The sequence below is a fragment of the Malaclemys terrapin genome, chromosome 2 (assembly GCF_027887155.1).
Source record: "Malaclemys terrapin pileata isolate rMalTer1 chromosome 2, rMalTer1.hap1, whole genome shotgun sequence".
NCBI lineage: Eukaryota > Metazoa > Chordata > Testudines > Emydidae > Malaclemys > Malaclemys terrapin.
In genome coordinates, this window is record NC_071506.1 from 140,695,053 (window position 1) to 140,718,534 (window position 23,482).

The 23,482-nt window shown below is 49.4% G+C and overlaps 1 protein-coding gene across 1 annotated transcript; it reads left to right on the plus strand.

Annotated features, from left to right (window-relative positions):
* The first annotated feature begins 255 nt into the window (after positions 1-255).
* Positions 256-23,482, plus strand: RETSAT (retinol saturase). The gene is made up of 11 exons (XM_054019362.1): positions 256-457; positions 2,134-2,316; positions 9,240-9,481; positions 9,979-10,180; positions 13,629-13,826; positions 15,297-15,416; positions 16,322-16,460; positions 18,115-18,224; positions 19,247-19,413; positions 21,296-21,455; positions 23,175-23,482. The coding sequence occupies exons 1-11, from the start codon at positions 298-300 to the stop codon at positions 23,318-23,320; spliced, it is 1,827 nt and encodes a 608-aa protein (XP_053875337.1). The 5' UTR covers positions 256-297; the 3' UTR covers positions 23,321-23,482.

The window sequence follows — 23,482 nt, forward strand, 5'->3', positions numbered from 1 at the left end:
ACCATCCACATGGAGTCGAATTACACTGGTGTAGCTAGAGTGATATTATGCTGGGATCACTGTGCTGGTCAGTTTCCCCATGTAAATAAGCCCTAAAAATTAACCCCAAGAGAGGGAGACTCAATAGGTGCTGAAATCTCTTCGGGTTTCAGGCACAGATTCAATTCTTGCCTGTGCCTTTAAGGGGAAGTTTCTGAACCAGAGCGGAGGACAGCCCACTGGAAGGAGGGGCAGGTGCCCTTTTCAAAGGGCTGCCCAGCTTTCAGGGGCAGTCCTGGGAGAGAAATCACAGCAGTTATGTGGCTGTACTGGATCCTGCTCGCCCTCCTGCTTCTCGCAGTGCTCAGGAGGCTCCTCGGGGGCAGCAGCTCCCCCAACCCTTTCTCTGCTGACTGCAGGAGGCCACCTGCCCCCCTGGTGACAGACAAGGATGTTCGGAAAAAGGTTATCAAACAAGGTACCTGAAAGTGCTTGTACTGGCAGCATCTGCTCCAGTCACAGCCGGAAGGGGTGCTGGGGAGTATAGAGAGGGAAAGCAGCCCCTTACCCGGGCAGGCTGTCTGGGCAGAGGCAAGCCAAGAAAGATGGGAAATGGGATCTGTATCTTTCTGCACAGCCGTGCACTCACTAGCCGCTTTCCAGATCTCCTCCTCCACCTCTGTCACCTTTGTACACACACACACACACACACACACACACACAAACACTCCCTCCCTATACCCACTAGTGCCTGCCCACTTGCACCCCTCCACATCCATCAATATCTGAATGCCAGTGCCTGCATGTACCCCATACCCACCAATACCCACTCACCTGCCAGTGCCCATATATATTCTCACACACACACACACACATACACACACACACACTCTTTCTCTCTCTCTCCATAGCCAGGAGTACTTGTATGCACCCTCCAGCCTTCCCTCTGCCTGTGGTGAAAGCACCCCTACCCCTTTCTGCTGACCTAATTCAACCCTGGATTGGGTAATTTGCCTGAAAGCAAGGCTGCTGTTCCTCAAGTTCAGAGCATTCCTTCCCCTTTCTCTATAGTAGTCAAAGAGCTGTGACTCAGAGTTAAATCTCTATGATCCCATGCAGTGGTTTGTATAACCTACTCTCACTGCCCCCAGGTAATGCCCACACCCTCTTAGGTAATGCTAAATCACTGGGCTGATGTGCAGCTTAATCATTCACATACATTTCACTCATGTTCCAAAGTCTGGAAATAAGTGTTCTGTTTGTGAAGGGTAGGCTGTAACTCTGCTCCTTGGTTCTCCCTGCGCACCTGCCCACTTCCACCTTTGCCTCTGGGGCAGATTCTTTTCTTAAAGCACTGAGGGGCACGTTCCATCTCTGGGGGGAATGCAGAGCTAGGAACAGAATCTTGCATGAACATTAACAGTGTCTATTTTCACCTCTGGAAATTGCACTTCTCTGTCCACATCATGGGGAAGGAAGAGACCCTGCCCCAAGCTTGTCTGTTATCTTTCATCAGATCTACCAAGCATCATGTGTGGCATTTGGCACTTAGTCATGTGTGCCCACATCCAAAAAAAATGTCAAGGCTGATGTCACCCTGGCTTTTTCCAGGGGCAATTTGTAATGGTGACGAAACTTCTTTAGTAGCTCTGCTCTCTGGAGAGTAATCTGCTGCCAGGATACATGGTAGTGCCCCATCTTTTATAATGGGTTTGATCTTGCCAGCTTAGCCAGGACCATCACAAAACTATCTTACAGTCTTGCACTTTACACGGTGAATATGTAAACCAGCTCTTTGCTCTTCTGCCAAGAGTCTCACACCCCTGTTACAAGAACGCCCCTCCCCAAAACTGGAGAGTGCAGGACCTGCACAGCTGGGACTGGGCCTCCATCCTGAGAAGCAGCTTCCTTATGACCTGCCATGCACTTCCCAGTCCCAGCAGGTTTGGAAAGAACAGCAGTTCCTGTACTATTTGTACAGCAGCCAGGGAATGCTAATGGGCCTGCATCTAACACACAAGTCCTTTAAAACGTAAACTACGGCCCAATTTAGGTTTGGTCCTAGGAATGACCCAGGGAAGACAGCAGGAGAGTTACTGACCCAGTTGTTGGAGGTGGCCACGTGTCGATGACAACTTTCTCCTTCTTCTTCAGCTTTCTCTGCTGCCAAGGTCCCCGAGAATCTGGATGCTGTTGTGATCGGAAGTGGCATTGGGGGGCTGGCTGCAGCCGTGCTCCTCTCCAAAGCTGGGAAGCGAGTGCTGGTGCTGGAGCAGCATGGGAAGGCGGGCGGCTGCTGCCACACCTTCAGCGAGAAGGGTTTTGAGTTTGATGTAGGTAAGTCGCTCAGAAACCGGCCGCGAGGGAAATCAGATGGCACCAGTTGAGAAATGGGCCCTGGCGGAGGGGGCAAGCAGTGCCTTTCCTTGGTAGTGACCGTGAATAAACAGGCCCAGGTCTTGAGAGAACTCTTTCTGAGCGTTCCCAGAAGGAAGTGTGTGACAGAGCAGTCGGTCACACAGAGGGCTGGTTTGTGAAAGGGCCATATTTGATCTTTATTAAAATCCTCTCAAGCCCGAGGAAAAAGCAAGGAGCGTGCCTATCTGCATGAGCACAGAGACCCACTTGGTCCAGATATGGTGCCAATAAACTCTGCAAGCTAAGAGCAGAGCACTTCTGTGGCTGGGACTTCTAAGCGCCTATAAGCCCTGCGGTTGGAGGTCCTGCCTTGCAGAGTTTCTAAGCGCTGGACTCTAAACTTCAACTTCTGTTAAAGTCACCGTATGCTCCTTGGCTCATCCATCCAGAAGTGAGTTCCATGCATACAATTCCCTGGCTCCCTCCTACTCACTTTAAACACACTGTGTAAACCTGCCCTGCTAATAAGTAGGTCTGCAATTTTTAACCACCCCCCTCACTGGCCCCAGACTAGCATTGGCTTGTGTGTGAGTGCGTGGGATAAGGTAATCCTGCATTCTTTTTTTGCTACATAAGGGATATTGAACAGCTCAGGCCAACCAGTCGAAGGTGCTACAGAAACACTGTAGGTGTTCTTATTGTTACTTCTCAAGCAAACTAATATTACAAATGGTGATGGGAGGAGGCAGAAACAGCATGGCGGCAGTTTGGAAGGTTTTTTTAATAGACGAAAACAGAGATTCCTGGACTATTCACAAATAGGTTGTAGGATTTCCCCTGCAGTGTGCCCAGAGCTATTTGAAATGTTCACTGTTGGGGCTGACATTTTGTTGGTCAAAGGTGGCTTATATAAAGTTGGAGAAATCTGGTGATGGGCGGGGTAGCAGCTCAGCCGGCTCTGAGCCAGAGGAGGGGCCGACAACCGGCTTCCCAGTTATAAAACCGTTCTTGACTCTTCCGAGGCTCCCCGCGGGCGCATTGGCCGGGGGCCGAAAGGCGAAGTCGGCGTGAAGCTAGCCCTCCTCACGCATCAGTGCATAGCTGGACTCAGGAGGCAAAGGGGTTTATGTTGCCTAGATTACACGCCTTTGAAAAGTCACCCCCTGAACACAGGGAGAGGATTGTTTGCTGAGCTTGTAAAATGTTCCCTAAGGACTAGATTGAGCTGGGTTGACAGGTGGCCTGTCGCTGTCCCGCCTCAAGGAGGAGCTCTGGGAAGGGATTGGGCTTTGGGGCACAATTCACCCTCCCTACTCCACTCTTGCTTGTGGTGTGGGGAGTCCAGATCCTCAAGGATTTCCAACCCAGATCCTCTGGAGTTAGGCACCTAAATACTTTTGTGGTACCTCTTTCCAGAATGCCGTTTACTCTCTCCCATCCCACCCCTCACCCCATTAGTCCAAGGGGAACCAGACTTCTGCCCTGTGGTGGGGCTAGGGGCTTCTGCTGAGCAGGGAGGAGGGGTCTCGGCATTTTAGCCCCACGGGACATGCCTGCCACGGCTCCCATGGGGCAGAAGCCCCGAGCCCCAACAGACACACCCAGCTCTTGAATGTCTGAAGATTATTGTATGTGGCTCAGAGGGTCAGTAGGTTTGGCCACTCCTGATATATACTGTAATATATATATTGTAATCACAGTTGCCAACTTTCGCGCGGTAAATAGGCACCCCGACTTGCCCAATAAGCCAAAAATCAAGCTAATCCCATTTCAAAACAAGGCCAAAACAAGCCGGTCCCTAAGAACCCCAACACTCTATGTGACTAGATTCCCCGGCATGTAGCTGGGACTGTGGTGGGCCCGCTGTGCACCCTGACTCTCTCCCCTGTTGCCCCTGCTTGCCGGGAGGCAATCAAAAAAAAGAAGCAACAAGCTACAAGCCAAAAACTAGCCAACAAGCAACAAACAAGCCCAATTTCTGTTTTTTTTCCACGGGTTTGGGGTGTCTGATTGTAATGAGTAATCTCTAATGTTCCCTAGTACACTTTAATGTCATACTCTTTCAAACCGTGGGCACCAGCAGGGTCTAGACAGTCCAATTAATTAATGCACATGTTAATGCCCTTTAGAAATCATATCCCTGTAGTCTACAGTACTGCTCTGGGTAGACCAGCCCTTAGATACAAGCCAGGGAGCATGAATTGGGTAGATATTGCCAATGTTTTTGCAGTGCTTATTGGATAAACCCCGCTCTTTTAGTATGAGCTGTGTTGTATCGGTGATTTTAGGTTTTAACCGACCCCTAAGCGTAGGCAAAGTAGCTCAACAGCAGGTAGGACACTCCTTCAGTTTTCCCATCTCACCGCTGAAGGAAGCAGGAAGCCAAAATTTTCACGCCCTGGAGTAACACCCTGAATATATGTCTATTTACTGTGGTAACAGAGAGCTTAGGCTCTGCTCTACGCACACGAGCACAGCAAGCTAGCTTTGTGCTTAATTACCCCATTGCCTGCATTGCAATCTCTGAGCAAGGCAGCGCCGGTGGGCTGAAAAGAAATGCGTAGTACGTGGTTTTCAAATGTTCTGGCAATCGGCAGATACTGAATGGCTCCTGGAGGTCATTGGTAACTAGCATAGCTCAGAGTAGCCCTCATGCTGATTAAAAAAATGCTGGGGCCGAATCCCGTCATATGAGTGAGGAGATACAAATGGCTCTGTTGTAGCCCATTGCTCATTGGGTGCTGCTGAGAATCTGCCTCTAGGTCTAAGGATTCAAGAATGAAACCGTATTCTACGAAGCTACATGTGTGTCTAAGGGTAGGTCTGCGCTGCAGCCGAGGGGCGTGATTGAAGATATACCAACAGCTGTTGAAGCTGTGCAGCACAGACTAGCCCCCTCAGGCTTCTTCGCTGCTCTTAGTGCGACGCATGCTGCAGTCACATCTCCGGCTGCGGTTGTAGAAAAGCTTGTCTCATATTGTATTATTTGAGAACAAGTTCATGTACTTAAAAAGACTGAACTGCAGTGAATACACACACAGAGCAGGGGAATGATCTGAATCCACTGCCTTGCACCTGGTGTGTCATTTACACCTGCGTGTCGAAATCTGATTTGGGGGCCTCGTATGCCCAGTTGGCACAGACGTAAATGGCATAAGAAGGTGCCCAGCCGGGATGATCAGCTTTGCAGCCTTGATCATGGCATTTCCTTCCTTTTTAGGTGCTGACATTTGCAGTCTAAAAGGTCCTATTACCATTATATATTTTTTTCCTGTAGAATTAATTGGTGTGTGCTTAAAAGGAATTGCCAATAACACATCTCTAGTAATACCCTTTTCCATAAGGTTCCCACTGGTTTAAAATGAAAATTAGATCGGGCCCTATAACTATAAATATATATGGTATGTAGCATGCCTTCCTGAACACACATTTTACCAAGAATGTAGGAAATAGTTTGAACTGTTTAACAATATATATTCACCTGTCTAAACGCGATATATTTTGTATGTATCCTGAAAACTATTCTTCAAGACCTAATTATATAAAGTAAGAAAGATTGCAATATATGAACATCTGACGTTACGTACATTTCTATAATATGCCTGCCTTTTTTAAAATAGACCGATTGATGCTTGATTTCACATTCAAAATTAACTTTTTCCCCTCTAACAGTAGATGTAGTAACAGTATTGTTAAAATCCCTTCATATTAGTTGTGAGCAGGCAAGTGTTTGACACGTGATTATTATATAAGGGTTGCTTTTAACATACTCTTAGATCTGGATTTTGAGAAGCCTGGATGCTCTGAGTATGGATTTTGCTGCTCTTCCTTTCCCCACTGTAAGTTAGATAATCAATTGACTGCGATTCAGATACTGGCTTGTTTTCATAGGAGTAAACAGAATTCTGAGAAATGCAGGAAGTGCCAGAAATAATACCCAGCAGGGAATGTCTCTACCTCTCTTAGTCACAGTAATGTTGGTGCTACGCCTTTTAATTCCTGGATTAAAAATATAGTTAATTGGAATTAAGGTTGAGAGTACATATAAGTCACTTAGAGGTAAAAACAGTACAGATTTTGCATTTCTCGCCAAAGCTAACATGTCAAACCCAGGGAATTCACAGGTAAGGTTAAACTTCAAAGAAATCCAGACATATTAAGGTAAGAAATGCACAGCTAAGTCACTCAAACAACCTTAACTCTGCCTTACAGTGACGCTATGCAATAACCATACAATTGTAGATTCAGATTCCAAGGCCAGAAGGGACCACTGTGATCATCTAGTCTGACTTCCTGTATAGCGCAGGCCAGAGAATTTCCCCAAAACAATTCCGGTTTGGACTATTTTTAGAAAAATGTCCAATCTTGATTTTAAAATGGCCAGTGGTGGAGAATCCAGCCCAGCCCTTAATTAGGGTTACCAACTTTCTAGTCCAGGGGTAGGCAACCTATGGCATGCGTGCCAAAGGCAGCACGCAAGCTGATTTTCAGTGGCACGGACATTGCCCAGGTCTTGGCCACCAGTCCAGAGGGCTCTGCATTTTAATTTAATTTTAAATGAAGCTTCTTAAACATTTTAAAAAGCTTATTTAATTTACATACAATAGTTTAGGTATATATTATAGACTTATAGAAAGAGACCTTCTAAAAACGTTAAAATGTACGACTGGCACGCGAAATCTTAAATCAGAGTGAATAAATGAAGACTTGGCCCACCACTTCTGAAAGGTTGCCAACCCTTGTTCTAATCGCACAAAACCGAGCACCCCTGACCCACCCCTTCCCTGAGGCCCTGCCTCCACTCACTCTATCCCCCCTCCCTCTGTCGCTCGCTCTCCCCCACCCTCACTCATTAATTTTCACCGGGCTGAGTCAGGGGGTTGGGGTGTGTGTGGGGGGGGAGAGGGCTTTGGCTGTGGGTGCAGGCTCTGGGGTGGGGCTGGGGATGAGGAGTTTGGGTGCAGGAGACGGCTCTGGGATTGGGGGTAGGGCCGAGGGGTTCGGAGTGTGGGAGGGGCTCCGGGCTGAGGCAGGGGGTACAGGCTCTGGGCTGGGAATGCGGGCTCTGCAGTGGGGTCAGAAATGAGGGGTTTAGGATGCGGGAGGGGGGATCTAGGCTTGTGCAGAAGGTTGGGGCATGGGGGTGAGCGCTCTGGGGTGGGGCCAGGGATCAGAGGTTTGGGGTGCAGGAGGCTCTGAACTGGGGCAGGGGGTTGGGGTGCAGAGAGGTTGCAGGCTCCAGGAGGGACTTTGGGTGTGGGAAGGGGCTCAGGGCTGGGGCAGAGATTGGGGTGTGGGCTCCAGGAGTGAGTTTGGTGCAGGAGGGGGCTCAGGGCTGAGGATTGGGGCATGGGAGAGGGTGAAGGGTGCAGGCTCTGGGAGGGAATCATAGAATATCAGGGTTGGAAGGGACCTTGGGAGGTCATCTAGTCCAACCCCCTGCTCAAAGCAAGACCAATCCCCACACAGAAGGTGTTTGGGTGCAGGAGGGGGCTCAGGGCTGGGGGTTGGTGCGTGGGAGGGGGTGAGGGGTGCTGGCTCTGGGAGGGAGTTTGGGTGTAGGAGGGGGCTCAGGGCTGGGGCAGGGGGTTGGGAGTGGGAGGAGATGAGGAGTGCAGGCTCCAGGCTGTGCTCATCTCAGGCGGCTCCCTGCAAGCGGCGACATGTCCCTCCTGCTCCTAGATGGAGGCACAGGCAGGCGGCTCTGCGTGCTACCTCCGCCTGCAGGCGCCACTCCTGCAGCTCCCATTCGCTGCAGTTCCTGGCAATTGGGAACTGCAGAGCCGGGGCTCAGGGAGGGGCAGGGGCAGGAACAGGGGCAGTGCACGGAGCCCCCGTGGCCGTCCCTCGATCTAGGAGCCGAGGGACATGTCGCCGCTTGCGGGGAACCGTATGGAGCCAGGTAGGGAGCCTACCAGCCCTGCACCAACTGGACTTTTAACAGCCCGGTCAGCAGTGCTGACCAGAGCCACCAGGGTCCCTTTTCGACTGGGCGTTCTGGTAAAAAAACAGATGCCTGGCAACCCTACCCTTAATCATGTTGTGTTCCTAGATTCAATTCAGCTGGCACTTTTTTATTTTATTTTTTTAAGACTTACGATTTTAACAGTGATCTCAGCAATGTGAAAGCAAAATAATTTTCCAAAGGTACGGACTCTGACGTTGTCAGGTGTGTTGATTTGTTGAGATACATGAGTATGAGGTCACCCTTCAAGTTCTGTGTGAGAGCGAGCAGGATGAAGATGGGGTATATGCTGCTTTTCAGTAGGCAATAGAGGTGGAAGTGGAAGCCTTGTGGAATGTTTATCAACAGAGTCGTAGGAGGTGTGGGGCAAGGAAAGCTGGAAATCTTACCCTTACCTTCTTATTTCCAGGCTTTTGAGGATTTGACTGGGTGGAGTGTGTCCTGTTGCAGCCTTCCATGTCACAAATGTATTTATTAAAAAGCCCCTGTAACCTTTTGCATGTGCAGTAGAACTTCAGAGTTACGAACACCAGAGTTACGAACTCACGGGTGAACCACACACCTCATTGGGAACCAGAAATACACAATCAAGCAGCAGGGACCAAAAAAATAAAAAAGCAAATACAGTGTTAAATGGAAATACTGTGTTAAATGGAAACTACTAAAAGGGAAAACTTAAAAAAAAAAAAAGGGGTTTCTTCTGCATAGTCAAGTTTCAAAACTATATTCAGTCAATGTTCAGTTGTAAACTTTTGAAAGAATAACCAGGACATTTTGTGCAGTCGCGAACATTTTAGAGTTCTGAACGACCTCCATTCTCAAGGTGTTCGTAACTCTGAGGTTCTACTGTATCCAGCATGTCACATAGCCACATCCCACTGCAGTCTAATCCCTGGGCTGCAGCTTTCTTGTGTAACCATTTGCCGTTGCCTTCCAGGTATTCATTACATAGGGCAGATAGGGGAGAGGTCCCTGATGCGTTTCCTTGTGGACCAGCTCACGGAAGGGCAGCTGCAGTGGTCCAAGATGCCATCTGTCTTTGATGCAGTAGTTCTGGGGGAGCCTGGAAACGGCAAAACGTATCGCCTGTACAGCGGGAAGAAGGAGTATGTCGAAGGGCTAAAGAAACAGTTTCCAGATGAAGCCGTGGCTATTGACAAATTTGTGAGACTTGTAAAGGTAACACTGGCTTTGTCTTTACGACGTTAACTCCTCCTCGCCGAGTCTCCATAGGCATCCAGCTAGAACAACACCCTGCACTTCAAACACAGGGCTACATGAGTGTCCAGCTCTTCCCACTGGGATTGAATTTTTGGGTGTATGACGATGACTGTCCTCAAGCTGGTACGGCTACCGGGGCTGCCTAAGGGCAAGCACGTCCTGTCGGAGGAAATGACCTCTGGACCAAGGTGTTATCAGAGATCCCTGGGGTGTCCTGTATGTCAGAGCTGCTGGGTAACTGAGCAGCACTCCCAGCCTCTTAGTACATTATCAAGTGACTGGCAACAGGCAGCTTGTGGGCACTCTGGGAGCGCTGTGTGATCAGTGTGTCTCTCCATGAAACCAAGTTTTTTGGCCCTTTGCCTTGCCATGGCAAAACTTCACTGAACTTCTGCTCCAGCTCAGTCCTCGAAGCCATCTGTGTTTCTTCACAACCATTGCAATTTCCCTTTCAGAGAGCTGCCCAAGGAATTAGGCACATGACTATTCTGAAAATGGTGCCTGTGCCCCTGGTCAAGTTCCTGAGCCGCACCGGCCTGCTGGCATGGTTCTCCCCGTTCTTGAAGATGACATCCCGAAGCTTGACAGACGTGGTCAGTGAACTCACCACAAACGAAGAGCTTAGAGCGGTATTTAGCTATATCTTTCCCACTTATGGTAGGTGACTTGTTTTTAGCAGACAGACCGGTTTTCTGGTATAAACCCTTTTCTCTGAAAATATACTGCATGGACTGTCCTGCGGTGCATGGGAAACCTGGAGCTTGTCCATTCCTTGTCCCCTTTCACAGAAGTCCCTGTTTTAGCTCTGGGGTGCTGGTCAGAGTCCAGTTCAGACCTTTACTTTCTGCAGCCCTGAGTTTTCCTTGCAGTTTCCATCGGACACAATTTTCTTCACATCCTGTTCTGAACACCTGTTTTTGCTTTGAGCTGCTAACCCCAGAGCTGGCTGCATTTAGGTGGGTGGAACAGTTAGCTTGTCTGGGGAGCTAGTAGTGAGCTTTGTATTTAGGTTGCCTAACACTTTCCAGTGTAAAAGACTCTTGTAACCTCTTTTTTAAGAAGTTCTGACATCTCTGTTGTCTATAGCAGGCCTCTGAAATTCAGCAGGGAAAGCCCTCAGGTTAGAGAAGTGCCTTTTCTTTGTCTGGTGAAATTCCATTCAGGTTAAACTTCTGAATGCTACCATTTCCCTTCTGTCATAGAGTTGGGCTCCTGCCCTCCCACACACTGCATTGGGAATGTCTGGAAGCTATCAGAGCAGCTGGGACAGGGCGGGAGGAGACCCTGGCTTGGTTCCCCCTTCAACCACACATGTGGAACTTGTCTTCAGTGTCCCATCCTGCCTCTAGTTGCCTCACATGAGGCACGAACTTACCCCCAACACCAGGGGAGGGGATGCCAGATTCCCCACAACCACTCCCCAGCTCCAGCTTCTGGCCCCATCAGACCATCCTCTTGTCTGGAATAACCGCTTTCTCCAGCCGTCAGTGAATGTAGTTGAGTGGAAGCCATCCGTGCCGCAGTGGGTTGTCATAGTTGTACATACCAGAATTTGTTTTTACTCTTTTTTTCCCCCTCTAAAGAAACCTATGAAATCACATATAAAAGTCTGCATAAAAATGATGTTATTTAGTTTGCAAAGTCAAGCACTCAAAAACCGCTAAAACTGAGATTGCTGGGCAACCTTTATTCTGATCCTCATGCATACAATCATAGGCACCACTCTGGGTGCTCCGGGGTTTGTATGGAGCACCCACCGGCAGCTCCCCACCCTACCCCCGTCCCAGCTCATCTCTGCTCTGCCTCCTCCCCGAGGGGGCTGCCACGTCCTGCTTCTCCTCCCTCTCTCCCAGCGCTTGCGCCGGGAAACAACTGTTTGTTTCGTGCGGCAAGCCTAGGGGGGAGGAGGAGGAACGCGGCGCGCTTGGGGAAGAGATCGGGGCGGGGATTTGGGGAGGAATCCAATGGGACAGGGAGGGGGCGGAGTCGGAGCAGAGCCGGGGGAGGGGGTGCACGAGCACCCACCGGCGCCAACAAAAGTTGGCCCCTGTGCATACAATATATGAGATGGTCTTTAATTACATGATTAAATACTATGTTTTTCCCCCAGGATCCCTGCCTCCTTCAGTGCTCAGGATAGACACATAAGGGGGCAGAATTAAGGTGGGATGGGCAACTGTAAAACTGGCATTTCCTAACATTGTAGGGCTTGACTTTGCAACCTAAACAATGCTCTTTGAGTGTAGCATTTTAAAACTTGTTTTATACCAGAGAGTTTGTAATAAGTTTTTCAGATCTACCAAGCACACCGGGATTTCCGAGTGAAAGGTGCTATATACACGTTAGGGTGCGTTATCAACTACTAAAAAGTCATGTTCATTTCCAACTCCATTTAACAACAGAATCAGGACCTGATTGAGTGGGAAAAGAAGATCAGTGGAGAGTAAAAACCACGTGAAACCCTATTTTTAAAGAAAAGGCAAAGACTGAGCATGTTAGGTTCAACTCCACCTCCATCAGGGGTTGGAGAAGAGACAATGACAGCAATATACAAGTTAATGGTCGGGGTGACTAACGTACTCATGCCGGCATTTGCAGGGCTGGGTCAGACAAAAAATGTGCTAGCATGCAAATTTCCAGATGACTGCAGAATTAAAATCAGGAGAGAGCCAACTGTCAGTCCGAGTTGTGCAAGTTCCCATCCCCGGCTGCCTGCAAAATCAGTGTTCTCCAGGCACGAGTCAGGATGACCCAGCCTGACAGACAGAGAAGCAGATCCAGCTGCCATCTGTGCACATAGATTACTACTACTAGAGGAGCTGTGGAAATTATTAAAACTTCCGGCTCAGTATGCAAAGCTGCTCTCAGACATTGGCATCCTTTAGTCAGAGATTTATAGATAATTTTTTTCAGTTTAAAAAAAAAAAAAAAGCGCATTGTGATCATCTTGTCTGATCACCTGCATATCCCAGACCATAGAATTTCACCCAGTTAACTCCTGTCTTGAGCCCCATAACTCGACTAACCAAGAATATCTGCCAGAAAAGCTTCCAGTCTTGATCTGAAGACTTAGAGATGGAGAAGCCAGCACTTCCCTAGGAAATCTGTTCCACTGACTAATCACTCTCACTGTTAAAAATGTGTGTCTTCTCTCTAATTTGAATTTGTCTGGCTTTAAGTTCCAGTCAAAGTTAGTACTAGGACTCTATCTCGTTTCTCCAGATTTTTCTGTAAAGGTTTAATTGTGTATTAGTTATAACTAGTAAAGGACAGCGTTGCCAAGTCTTGCACTGTAATCCGGAATCTTGTGATATCTGATGGCGGTCTTAACCTGACTCCAGGAGCTGGGGCTTTATTAGGTAACTTTAAATATCTTAAGCCTAGCTTTCACTTAAAAAAAGTTCTGGTGACTGTGCTCTGACTGATCAAACTGCTCGCTTTCTGATGGAGGCTATTCCTTTGTCTGTCCCTCTGTTTTCTGGAGTGCCGCAGTTCTTGACCATCTGCTCTTCTCTGCCTAACTTTTTGACCTATTATCTCTACTCTTAGCAGGTTTACCCTGCTCGTATTAACAGGCCACGCCTTTCACCCCCTCTTCCATCCCTGTCCAGCCTCTGTGTACCTCTTGGTTTGTCTCAGCTTCCGTCAGCTGTCACCAAAGCAGAATACCCCCCTTAGGCAAAAGGAACATCTTCCCCTAGGAACTGCATACCCTTTCTGAGTCTGCACCTTCCATTGGCTTCCACTGCCTGTAACCTCAGCATAATCTTTAACCCAAGACTTTCCTCCTCCTCTGCCAGCGTGCATCTGAGATTGGGTCAGAGGAGATGTAGATAGAGTTGGTATCATCTCCAAATTAGTGTAATGGTCTCCCTTAGCCTTAAAACCATAGCAGGAAAAGAGCTGTTAGAGTCCTTTATTCATTGCAGCATTGCTCCTTGCACTGTGTTCTCAAATGCACTGTCTAGTTTCAATGGTGCCAACGATGGGAGACTGCTCCACAGCTTAGTACAGCTCTCTCGTTGGTTAGGCTGCCTGAGGGAGAAACGCAGCAAAGAAAGAGTTCTGTGCGGGAACAATCCCTCTTCTTTGCTCTGTCTTCCAGGAGTGGTTCCAGCCAGCGCCAGCTTCTCCCTACATGCGATTCTTGTGGATCACTATATGGGAGGGGCCTGGTATCCCCGAGGTGGCCCCAGTGAAATCGCCTTCCACACCATCCCGGTGATCAAGCAGGCTGGCGGGGCTGTTCTAACCAAGGCGGCGGTGCAGAGCATTTTGGTGAATGCAGACGGCAAAGCCTGTGGTGAGTGAGGCTGGGTCAAGCCTTTCCCTTTGAGCTCATGTCAGCCCATATATCAAAGAGGAACAATCTCTGCACAGATCCCAAACTGCTGAGCGTACAGAGCGTGCATGTGGGTGGGTGGGTGTGGACATGCACACGTGAAGAGGAGCCTGCCCTGCAGAGGAACCAATGAGTACTAGAAGGGCTGACCAGCTGCTGGAGATGGGCCAGCGCATTGCAGGCAGACCAGAGAGACTGGGGCTTTGTTCTGTTTTCAGTGCAGACAGCCAGCTGGCCACCATCTCTCCCTTCCCCTGGCACTGCCCCCTGCCTACTTCCAAGGAGCTCTGGCCCCAGCTGTGTGTAAGCTGGGCCCTTGCAGGCCTCCAAGCTATCTAGGTGCTGATATGGTCCCATCGCCATGGTTTCTGAGCACCTCGCCAGTATTTAAAAATACAAATCTCAGACCCTGTGCGGGACTCTGTATTGAATGAATATGTTCACTATTCATAGCGAAGGCATCGAACTGCATGTGAGAGATATGTCGCCTAATGCACTGCTAGCTAGCATTCAGCTCTTGTGGTGATGAGGGCGATATACGAACCTATAGAGAGCAGAGCACTGGGGCAGGGTGTTCACAGCAACTCGCATGGCTAAGCAAGTGAGCGGCACCCTGTCGGACGGAGAGTGGAGTCTCGGTTACTCTGAGACGGGAATCTGGAGCCTGCCAGATTCTGTCTACCCCCCAGCACAGGCACAAAGGAGTTGGGGCCCCATAGAGATGCAGCTGATTTTTACCAGAAGGAGGGGAGGGCAGAGCTGGAATGGTGATGGGTGTGGGGGGGAGGAGGGATACGTCACCAATAGACACACCTCGCCCACAACGGCTCTCGATCTGAACTGTTTCCACGCTGCCAGCCCCCCACCGCCTTCCTTTTGACAAGTACCCTCTCCCCACTGTCCAGTCCTAGCACCTCCCCTGACAACTCCCGCCAAGGCCCTTTTCTGACAACCACCCACACAACCCAATTCCGCTCCTAGATGCCAGCTCCCCTTGTCTCCCGACAGTGGCAAGGAAGCCAAGGTCAGCCCTGTTTTCAGAGATGCAAAACCCTCCCATTAATCTCTGAGCCTCAGTGGCCTAAGGGTTTTCTATAGCATCCACCACAGCAGTATCTTGGCATCTAGAGAATGGATCTAATACTTTCCAACCTGTGAACGCCATGAAAATGCTAGGAGTGCCAGAGAAAAGCCTATAAATGCTGTTCCTGATTATTTATGTTTTTGCTCCCACGTCCAAATGCTCCTATGATAAACCCCTGCCCCATACTCAATCCAGCCTCCTTCCTGCACCTGACCTGATCACGCACCATTTGTGTCTGTCTCTCCAGCCCCATGAGAATAAAGGGCTCCTTCCCTGGGCCAGTGCAGAGGAAAGTGGCCTAGGGATGGATTATTAATATTTTTTTTAATCTCCCCTTTTCCTTTCAGGTGTTAGCATACAGAAAGGCCAAGATCTCGTGAATGTCTTTGCTCCTATTGTGATTTCTGACGCTGGAATATTTAACACCTATGAGCGGCTATTGCCAGCGGAGATAAGAACTTTACCTGGTAAAACACCATAAGCTTTACTGTAACACCGCTGCGCTTAACAAGAAGCAGCTCCTGAGATCTAACGTACTAAAAATCATTGTTCTACTAATCTCCTCCCAAATCAGTTCCCCGCTAATACTGGATAATAGTTAATACATGGCATTAAGGAGGGTTGTTTGATAGCAAGTCCTATAGTTAAGGATGCAAAACTGTTTCCATTCCAAATGATCTTGTGGGGAAAAAAAACAACATTTGAAGTTGTTTCTGTTTTGCAGAGTTCAAAATCACCCATTTTCCTTTTTTTTTTAGTTGATTGTTTTCACCGCATTTTTTTTTATCAAAACCAGTTATAGAATTATCACAACTCTGTTGACCAAAAAGTGCATTTTTTTTTACACTAGAGAACAGGTTGTTAGTACGTGGAAAAACTTTGAAAATGACTTCAACACATTTTGATAAAAACACTGATTTTAAAAGCATGACCCACAATTTTGCCAAGTCTCTTGGTTTTGGGGGGAAAAAAGGTTATTTTTCTATTGACAAAACTTTTGTGCAAAAAATCTGAACTAGGTCTTCTGGTAGGTGAGGTTTCAAGGAGATTTAAGTACATGGAAAATTTGAAGTGTCTAATGAGAGCCAAATATTAAATTAATCAAAATTTCAAATTAGGGTCTCTGTTACTGTCCTGTAACTCAAATAGTGGGACCAGATTCTTCAAACTTGGCAGAAACCGTCTCCTTTGCCTCTGACTTAAATCTGAGGCCAATCCCATTTGTAAAGCCAAAGTTATAGAGGAAGAGGGGCGGGTTTAAGTTAGATGTGGAAGCTGGGCTCAGTCTTCACTTGGGAGAAGCTACCACTTCTCCATGATGGAGCCATGGGGGATGGGAGGTTAATCTTCTATTTGCTCCTCCCATGTGCAGATATTCAGGCTCAGCTTCGCATGGTGGATCATGGCTTATCAGGGCTTAGTGTCTTCATAGGACTCAACGGCTCAAAGGAAGAACTGGGACTGGAAGCCATAAACTACTTCATCTACTCGCAACAGAACCTGGATGAAGCGTAAGGAGAAGCTTTGCTTCTGCAGCTCAGCATGCCCCTTCCCCAGTTGGTGTCCAATTGACTTTATATTTGACTAGCAGGATGATACCTATGCAAGCCCTGACTACTGCCACAATACTGTAACCCACCTACACGTTCTGCTGTAGCAAGCGACCAAGTCCGCCTGGTCCCCAGCCGTAAAACTGTCCCTCTCAACTTCAGGGTGAAACGTGATGGACAGAATTCAGAGCAAACAGTTGGATTCTCGCCCAGGAGTCTGTCTCCAGTTCAGAAGACATGAATCTCTTCAGAGGGGCCCAGTAGAGATTCCAATAATGTCCAAGTCAGAGAAGTGCCCAGGTCCCCTAATTTATCACCTGGCTAAGTTTAGATGTGGGATGACTTGCAGGGAGATGATAGCAACACCCCTCCAGGGAAGGTTACAGCAGGATGGGTGTCACACACATTGGAAGGTGGAGACGTTTGCCTCATGCCAGCAGAAAGGACAACGCTGGTCACCTAGTCTGACCTGTGATATGGGGGTCACAACAGGCACCCAGCTTCATCCAGCTCATCCTGCCACACACAACCTTAATGGTGACCCCAGCAGCACTGACAGTGAAACGCCTGTTCATGCAAGGAGCTCACAATCTGGGTGTTGGCTAGTCGGCATCACACAGCATATTCAGTTCCCTACTCTACCAGAGACTCCCTGGGTAATTTCTTGCTCTGTGCCTCATTCCTAACCTGCAAAATGGAGATAGCCCGTCATTTGTCTTGTCTAGTTAGCAGGATAGAGACTGTCTCTTATGTGAGTATATACAGGGCCGAGCACAATGCCACGGGTGTTACAGTAATGCAAATAATAAATAGTAGTAATTTACTTGGCACCATCACAGATGAGGTGAGGACTCAAAATGAACCCCCAGCCTGCGGAGGTTCCCATATCTTCTGAACCAGAGGCCACTCTCTCTGACCAGCAGGAGGAAGGATAAGAAGGTAGATTCAGACTAGTCGCCAGATATAACAAGGAGCTCAACAGATGAATGTTTAGGAGGAAAGTATCCAGTAGAACACCCGAGGCTGATAAATCTAACCCGCTCAGGTCAAGCAAAGCTCACCGTTTTCTTCTGTGCAGTTGCTGATTCCGGCTTTGAGGGGATGCTGTCTGTCTTTGGATTTTGTACAGCATAACAAAGGAAGCTGATAAAACAATTGGATAAATACCAGCGAGAGAAAATCCCACAGCGTTAGTTGCTGATGGCTGATAAAGAGGGAGCACACCGCTGGCATGAAACAAAAGTCTCCGCCTTCCATGCATGGCAAGGCCTTCAAGTGATGATCTGTCTGAGACCGGGCCCGACAAGCTGTTTTTAGGCCCCATTTTTGCTCTAGAGGAGGAAGATGTGAATTAAACAGCAGGACAGCCGCTGTTTGCTGGTGCCCCAGCCACGCTGGGGACTGCTCTGGTGCAGCATAAAACACCCAGAGAAGTAGGGCCAGCACAGTCACTGCAGAGATCCCAGAGCAGGGGGAAGGTGTTGGCAGCAGCCTGGTGCTGCTGACTCTTGAATGGCCTGAGAGGTGCTGCCTGCCTGTTTCCTCATGCACATGTACTAACCTGGTTGATTGTTAGCCAGAACTCACGGAAAGGCTTCTCTACGTCTCTCTGCAGCATGAATTGCTTCCTTACTGCCTCCAGAGAAGAAGCTGCAGAGAACATTCCTATGCTCTTTGTTACATCTCCATCCTCCAAGGACCCCACCTGGCAGGAGAGATACCCAGGTAAGGATGGTCTTTGTACCATGGCCGGAATGACTCTGCAATGGGGGTGAGCCTATTTCTAGCCCTTGTTTTCAGCGTGCTGGCCACAAGGAGGGATTTTTCTCAGACGTTTGAGACAGTCTTTTCAGCCGCTTTCTAGTTTTGCAAATGCAGAATAAGTTAACTGTCTTCCATGGGCGGGAGGGAGGGGAAGCTGGTTGTCTCCATCAGAAGCTGATGTTTGAGAACTCACTGCTCATGTAGAGAGCAAGGGGACATGAGAAGAGACAGTTCGGCGCTGTTTTGCCCTCTATTGCTCACCCCCATGGAGGTTTAACTGGAAATTAACCTGCAACAGCACAGTCAAATCCCCATGGGGTTAGAACGAGTCATTAGCTGGGTGGGCTGGAATTATGGGAGTTAAATGCAAAACCCTGACCGCTTACCCCAGCAGTGTTACTTCTGCTGCATAGGTGCTACAGACTGCATTTCATTGCACCTACCTGAGAAGCATTTAGAATGGGCCATTGCTGGAGACAGGGCATCACGCAGGTGGCCTGTTCTGCTGTGGGAATTAATAAACTCCTAAGGAGACTTTGGAAGTTAAGCTCCCAGGCAGTGGAGGCAGACGGGAGATTGGAAAGAGCCTTGTCCTTGAGGGTGGCGGGGGCTCCTGCTGGCCAAGACGAGCTCCTCTGTCTTGGAGATACCGAGCTGAGATGGCACCAATGTCGTTGGTCCAAGCAGGCACAGAGGGTGCACCAAGAAGAATCATTTGACGTTTTCTGGATACCTACAGATGAGACTCAAGACGGGTGGGTAAAAGCAGAAGCAATAATGAAGCTAAGGAGCTGAAACGTGGGAAGCCGAAGAGGCAGGGACATCAGCACTGATGGAAGCATCAGCCCGGGCAGAGGGAAAGCTGTCTGTTAGGCGTGAGTGGAGACAAAGGGCACCTGACAGAAGAAGCTACCATCTGCCGTAGCTACGGTTGCCCTCCAGCAGTGACAATGCACCGAACACCTAACGCTCTGTCATTCCAGGCAAGTCAACTCTGTGCATCGTGGCGTTTGCACAGTACGAATGGTTTGAAGAATGGAAAGACGAGACGGTCCAGAAGAGGGGAGCAGAATACGAGAGCCTGAAAAACACTATGGTAGAGTCCATTCTGAAGACAGTTTTGAAACTCTACCCTCACATAGAGGATAAGGTAAAGAAACCTTTATTTATAACCCAGTCACCATTGGTCAGCAGCGTTCCATTGTGGATAACATGGCATAAGAGTCTGTTCTACAGGAAAGGATCATGTTGGACTCGGGGGCCTCTGGATATGATCCGGGTGAGCCACCAGACTGACTTCCACACACAATGCAGTGGGGAGGTGGCAGATCGGGGAAACCTCCGGAAGGGAGTCAACCCCCTAATTCCCTTGACAAAGGGAGTGGGCAGTGCAGGGACCTCTTCAGGTCTGAGTGGCAAGAGGCCGACCAGCCAGCCACCTGTACTGAGGGGGGAATAAAAATCGCAGCTTCTGTACTGGAGCATAGAGGCTCTTTGCAAGCAACGTAGAACTCCACCCCCCAAAGCAGGGAAAATCAGTCAAAATCTACATACGCTGTCCATTCCCATAGCAGTTCAGTCCTATTCCACCACAGCTGCCAAGGTCACCCCACATGGCCTTAGCTCTGCCCACTGTTTGAGGTCAGTATCCCTGTGGTATTATCTGTACGCCCCACTGTGGTAGTGGATTTCAGCATTATTCCCCCGTTAGGAACAGACACCTGTTACAACACAAGATTGTAATACTGGGAAGTAGAATATGCTGCCAATATATTTTTCAGCTGTGTGGCCCATTGACCTTCTTTCAAAACACATTTTTATTTATTGAGTGTGTGAGCTCTTTGAGGCAGGGACCGTCTTTTGGCTCTGTGTTTGTACAGCACCTAGCACAGTGGGGTTTTGGTCCATGACTGACTCCTAGGGGTTATCACAACACAGACCCGTTTTGCAGCGTATTTATAGTGGGAGATTTTGGTGTTTTGCACTTTAGAAAGCAATACTTGCACAAAAAGGAATGCTTTGGTGATGTGAGCCCCTGCACGCCACAGCTAGTGTATACTATGCATTGTGAATTCCAGCTGTTCTGCAGAGTTGCTTTGGTGTATAAACGGTTTTAGTTGGATAGCAGTAAGGCTCAACTGCCAATGTGCCCTTAGCTGTGTGGACATGTTGATTTCTGGTACGCTTATTATGGTATATTATCCAGTAGACCCATGCATTCTTTCTGCCTGGCATTCCCCAGAGGGCAGAGTGCCTTGGTGAGACATTGGTGACGGTGGCTGATTTAAAACTGAATGGCTAGGAGAACGGACAGCATACGTATGGATTCATAGCTTTACGTGGCCTTTTCAGGCTTGGTGGGGTAGTGTTTTGCATTGCTGTCCTTTAGCAATCTGGACTGGTTTTCCCCATGTGATTTGAATTGCCTGGGTTTTGGAAAATGTTTAAAAATCTATGACTCTTTATTTTAAAGGCCAGAAGGGACCAGCCAATGGGGGAAAAAACTCTTGGGGTCCAAAAGATTTTTTTTTTATTTTTTCTAAAACTCTATTGCTCTTTCACCCTGAAAAGAAGAAAATGCAAAGCAGCTGCTTGATTTTTGTAGCCCTTCGGGAGACTGTCAGGCGCCCCCTTCCCAGCCATTTCTACAGCTGTTCCAACATCTCTTCCCAAAGCAGGCCTGGCATGACAGAAACACAGGTGCTAAGACACCCAGACAGCCCCTACAAGGTGCAATGAAAGCAGCAACGAACATCCCAGCTCCGTCCAAAACTTAGGAGAAAACCAAGTCCCCAAGGAAAAACAGGGGGAGAATCAAATCCGTAGGGATGGGAAGTGCCTGATTAGATCATCCCGCATAGCTCCTGGCTGCTGCAGCAGCAACCCCAGGAAACGCACTTTCTTGGGCAGAAGCAGCTTTTCAGCTTTCTGCAGACCTCCAGGGGTCCCCCCTTATCTGCACGAGCCCTGCTCAGTCACTGTGTCCTGCACACAGGACTTGGGGGCTCCCCTAATGCCTTTCTCTTCAATAGATCGAGTGCATATCATCCGGGTCTCCGCTCACCAACCAGCACTACATAGCTTCCCCCAAAGGAGAGATGTATGGAGCTGCCCATAGCATCTCTCGCCTGCAGGCTGAAGCTACTGCCACATTACGCCCTCAGACCTGTGTGCCAAACCTCTACCTGACAGGTATGTTACACTGAAGGGGTTTCTGACTGGATCGCCCCATTCCTGATTCAGTTTCCCTGACCATGGCTGTATTTTCACCTCCATCTCCCAGAGCCAACCTGCCGGGCTGACTTTCAAACCGGGGAATGCCTCATCTAATGAGGGGTGATGTTCAAAGTGTCTTCAGGGCTAGGGAGAGAGAACTGGACAATGCTGCATAAAGAAGGGATGGAAATTCAATTTCCATTATCCAGAGGCTTCCCCAGCGACTCTTAACAGCTCACCCTACATCCCATGTAGCTGACACCACCGCGCCCCCACAAGTACTGCCAATACCACCCCTTCCTTCTTCCTGAATTTTTAAAACCAACCAGGAATGAAGGGGTTAAAGTCCGCTAGCGGAGAACCCTGAAGGATGTGATGATGAGGGCACAACAGACCAGGATTTCTCTGAGAAAGGAGGGATGTCGTGTGAGCTACTGAGAGACTGGCTCCAAGACCTGAGACTTGGGGGAAGGCAAGCAAATCCGAGCAGACAGTCTTAGGCAAGGTGGGCTGGGGTAAGGAAAGAGCAGCGCTGAGGTTCGTGCCGGGGGGGGGGAAGGAAGAGGGGAAAGAAGCAAACCAAAATCTCTGGCAAGAACCATAGCAAGTGAAGAGGGGGCTGAGCGTGGCCACCGCGGTGCTGTCTTACTGAGCCAACAGGCAGGCAGCTCCCATGCTGCTGCTCAGAGCTTTGCCAAGCCACAGAGCGACCCCAGCAAGGCCCTTCCGCTGCTGCTCTTCAGAACCCCCGAGAGCAGCAGGGAAACCGTCAAGACCCCTCTGTTTCATGCTGCTGAAGCTCTGAGCAGCAGAGCCTGGTGTCAGTCAAGGGAAGGATGGCACCCAATGGAGACACAGGCACAAGTAGAACAGAACCTCTCCCCTTGCAGCAGCAGGGAGCACTGGAAGCTCAGTCTTTCCTTCCAGCTGCTAACGGCACCTAATCACCAGAGGAGATACAGGACAGCACCCGGGTAGAAATCCGGACACCCTGCCCCTTAGCACCTGCTGGGAGCAGCGGCCCTGGACCTTGCCTTCTGCCCACCTGGCACATTAGCGTCTCCCTCTGGCGAGTAGGTGCCTCCACCGTGAGTCTGAGCAGTTCAGTGTTGGAGGAAGTGGCTAGTGGGGGACTCATCTTCCCTGATACCTCAGTTAAGGTGCTAGAAGAGGAGGCAGGGGAACAGTCCAAAGGCACAAATAGCAGCCAGGTGCCCAGCTCCTAGCGGCTAACGGGCTGCCTGAAGAGTTACTCTAAGTGCATGTGTTTGGCTCAGCTGGGGAGCGGTGACCAGCAGGGAGCTTCCCATGCCCATGGGACTTGGCCTGGAGGAATGCTGACGAGCACCTGCCAGGAGAGGAGCTGGCTCAGCCGTGCAGCGGGAGGGAGATGCCAGTAGCTTGGGGAAGGCCAAGGGCGCAGCAGGTTGGATACGGCAGTAACGAAGGCTGCACATCCTGGAGTGCTGCTCTCAGCGGGGGACAGATAGGGCGGGAGTGTTCTGGGGAAAGGCAGAGGGCGGGTTGGTGGGTGGTCAGGCAGGACCCAGGATTGGCTGTAGCGCCTGACTGTCAGGAGTAGCTGGTTGCCAGGCTCCCCACCAGCCCAGCTGGGTTCAGCACAACCCCAGGCTGAGGTGCCCCTCGGAGTGGGGCCTGGGAAAGCGGCTGTGACGGTGGGCGCTTGTCTCCTAGGGCAGGATGTATGGTTGTGTGGCTTCATGGGAGCACTGCAAGGAGCAGTTCTGTGTGCCAGCGCTGTCCTACAGCGCAACCTCTACATGGACATGCTGCGTCTGTGGAGAAACAGCCCAGCCAACAACTCCAAGAAGAAAGACTGAGCTCCTGGGACCCACCCATCGCCTCTCTGCCTCGTTCCCTTTCCCCCATGGCTCTGCCCTCTCCACGTACCCTGACCCAGGCACTTGGTGTCTGGTCACGTGTAACACAGCCTAACTTGTAAGACTTTTGTTTTTAAATAAAAATTAACCATAAAAAACCCA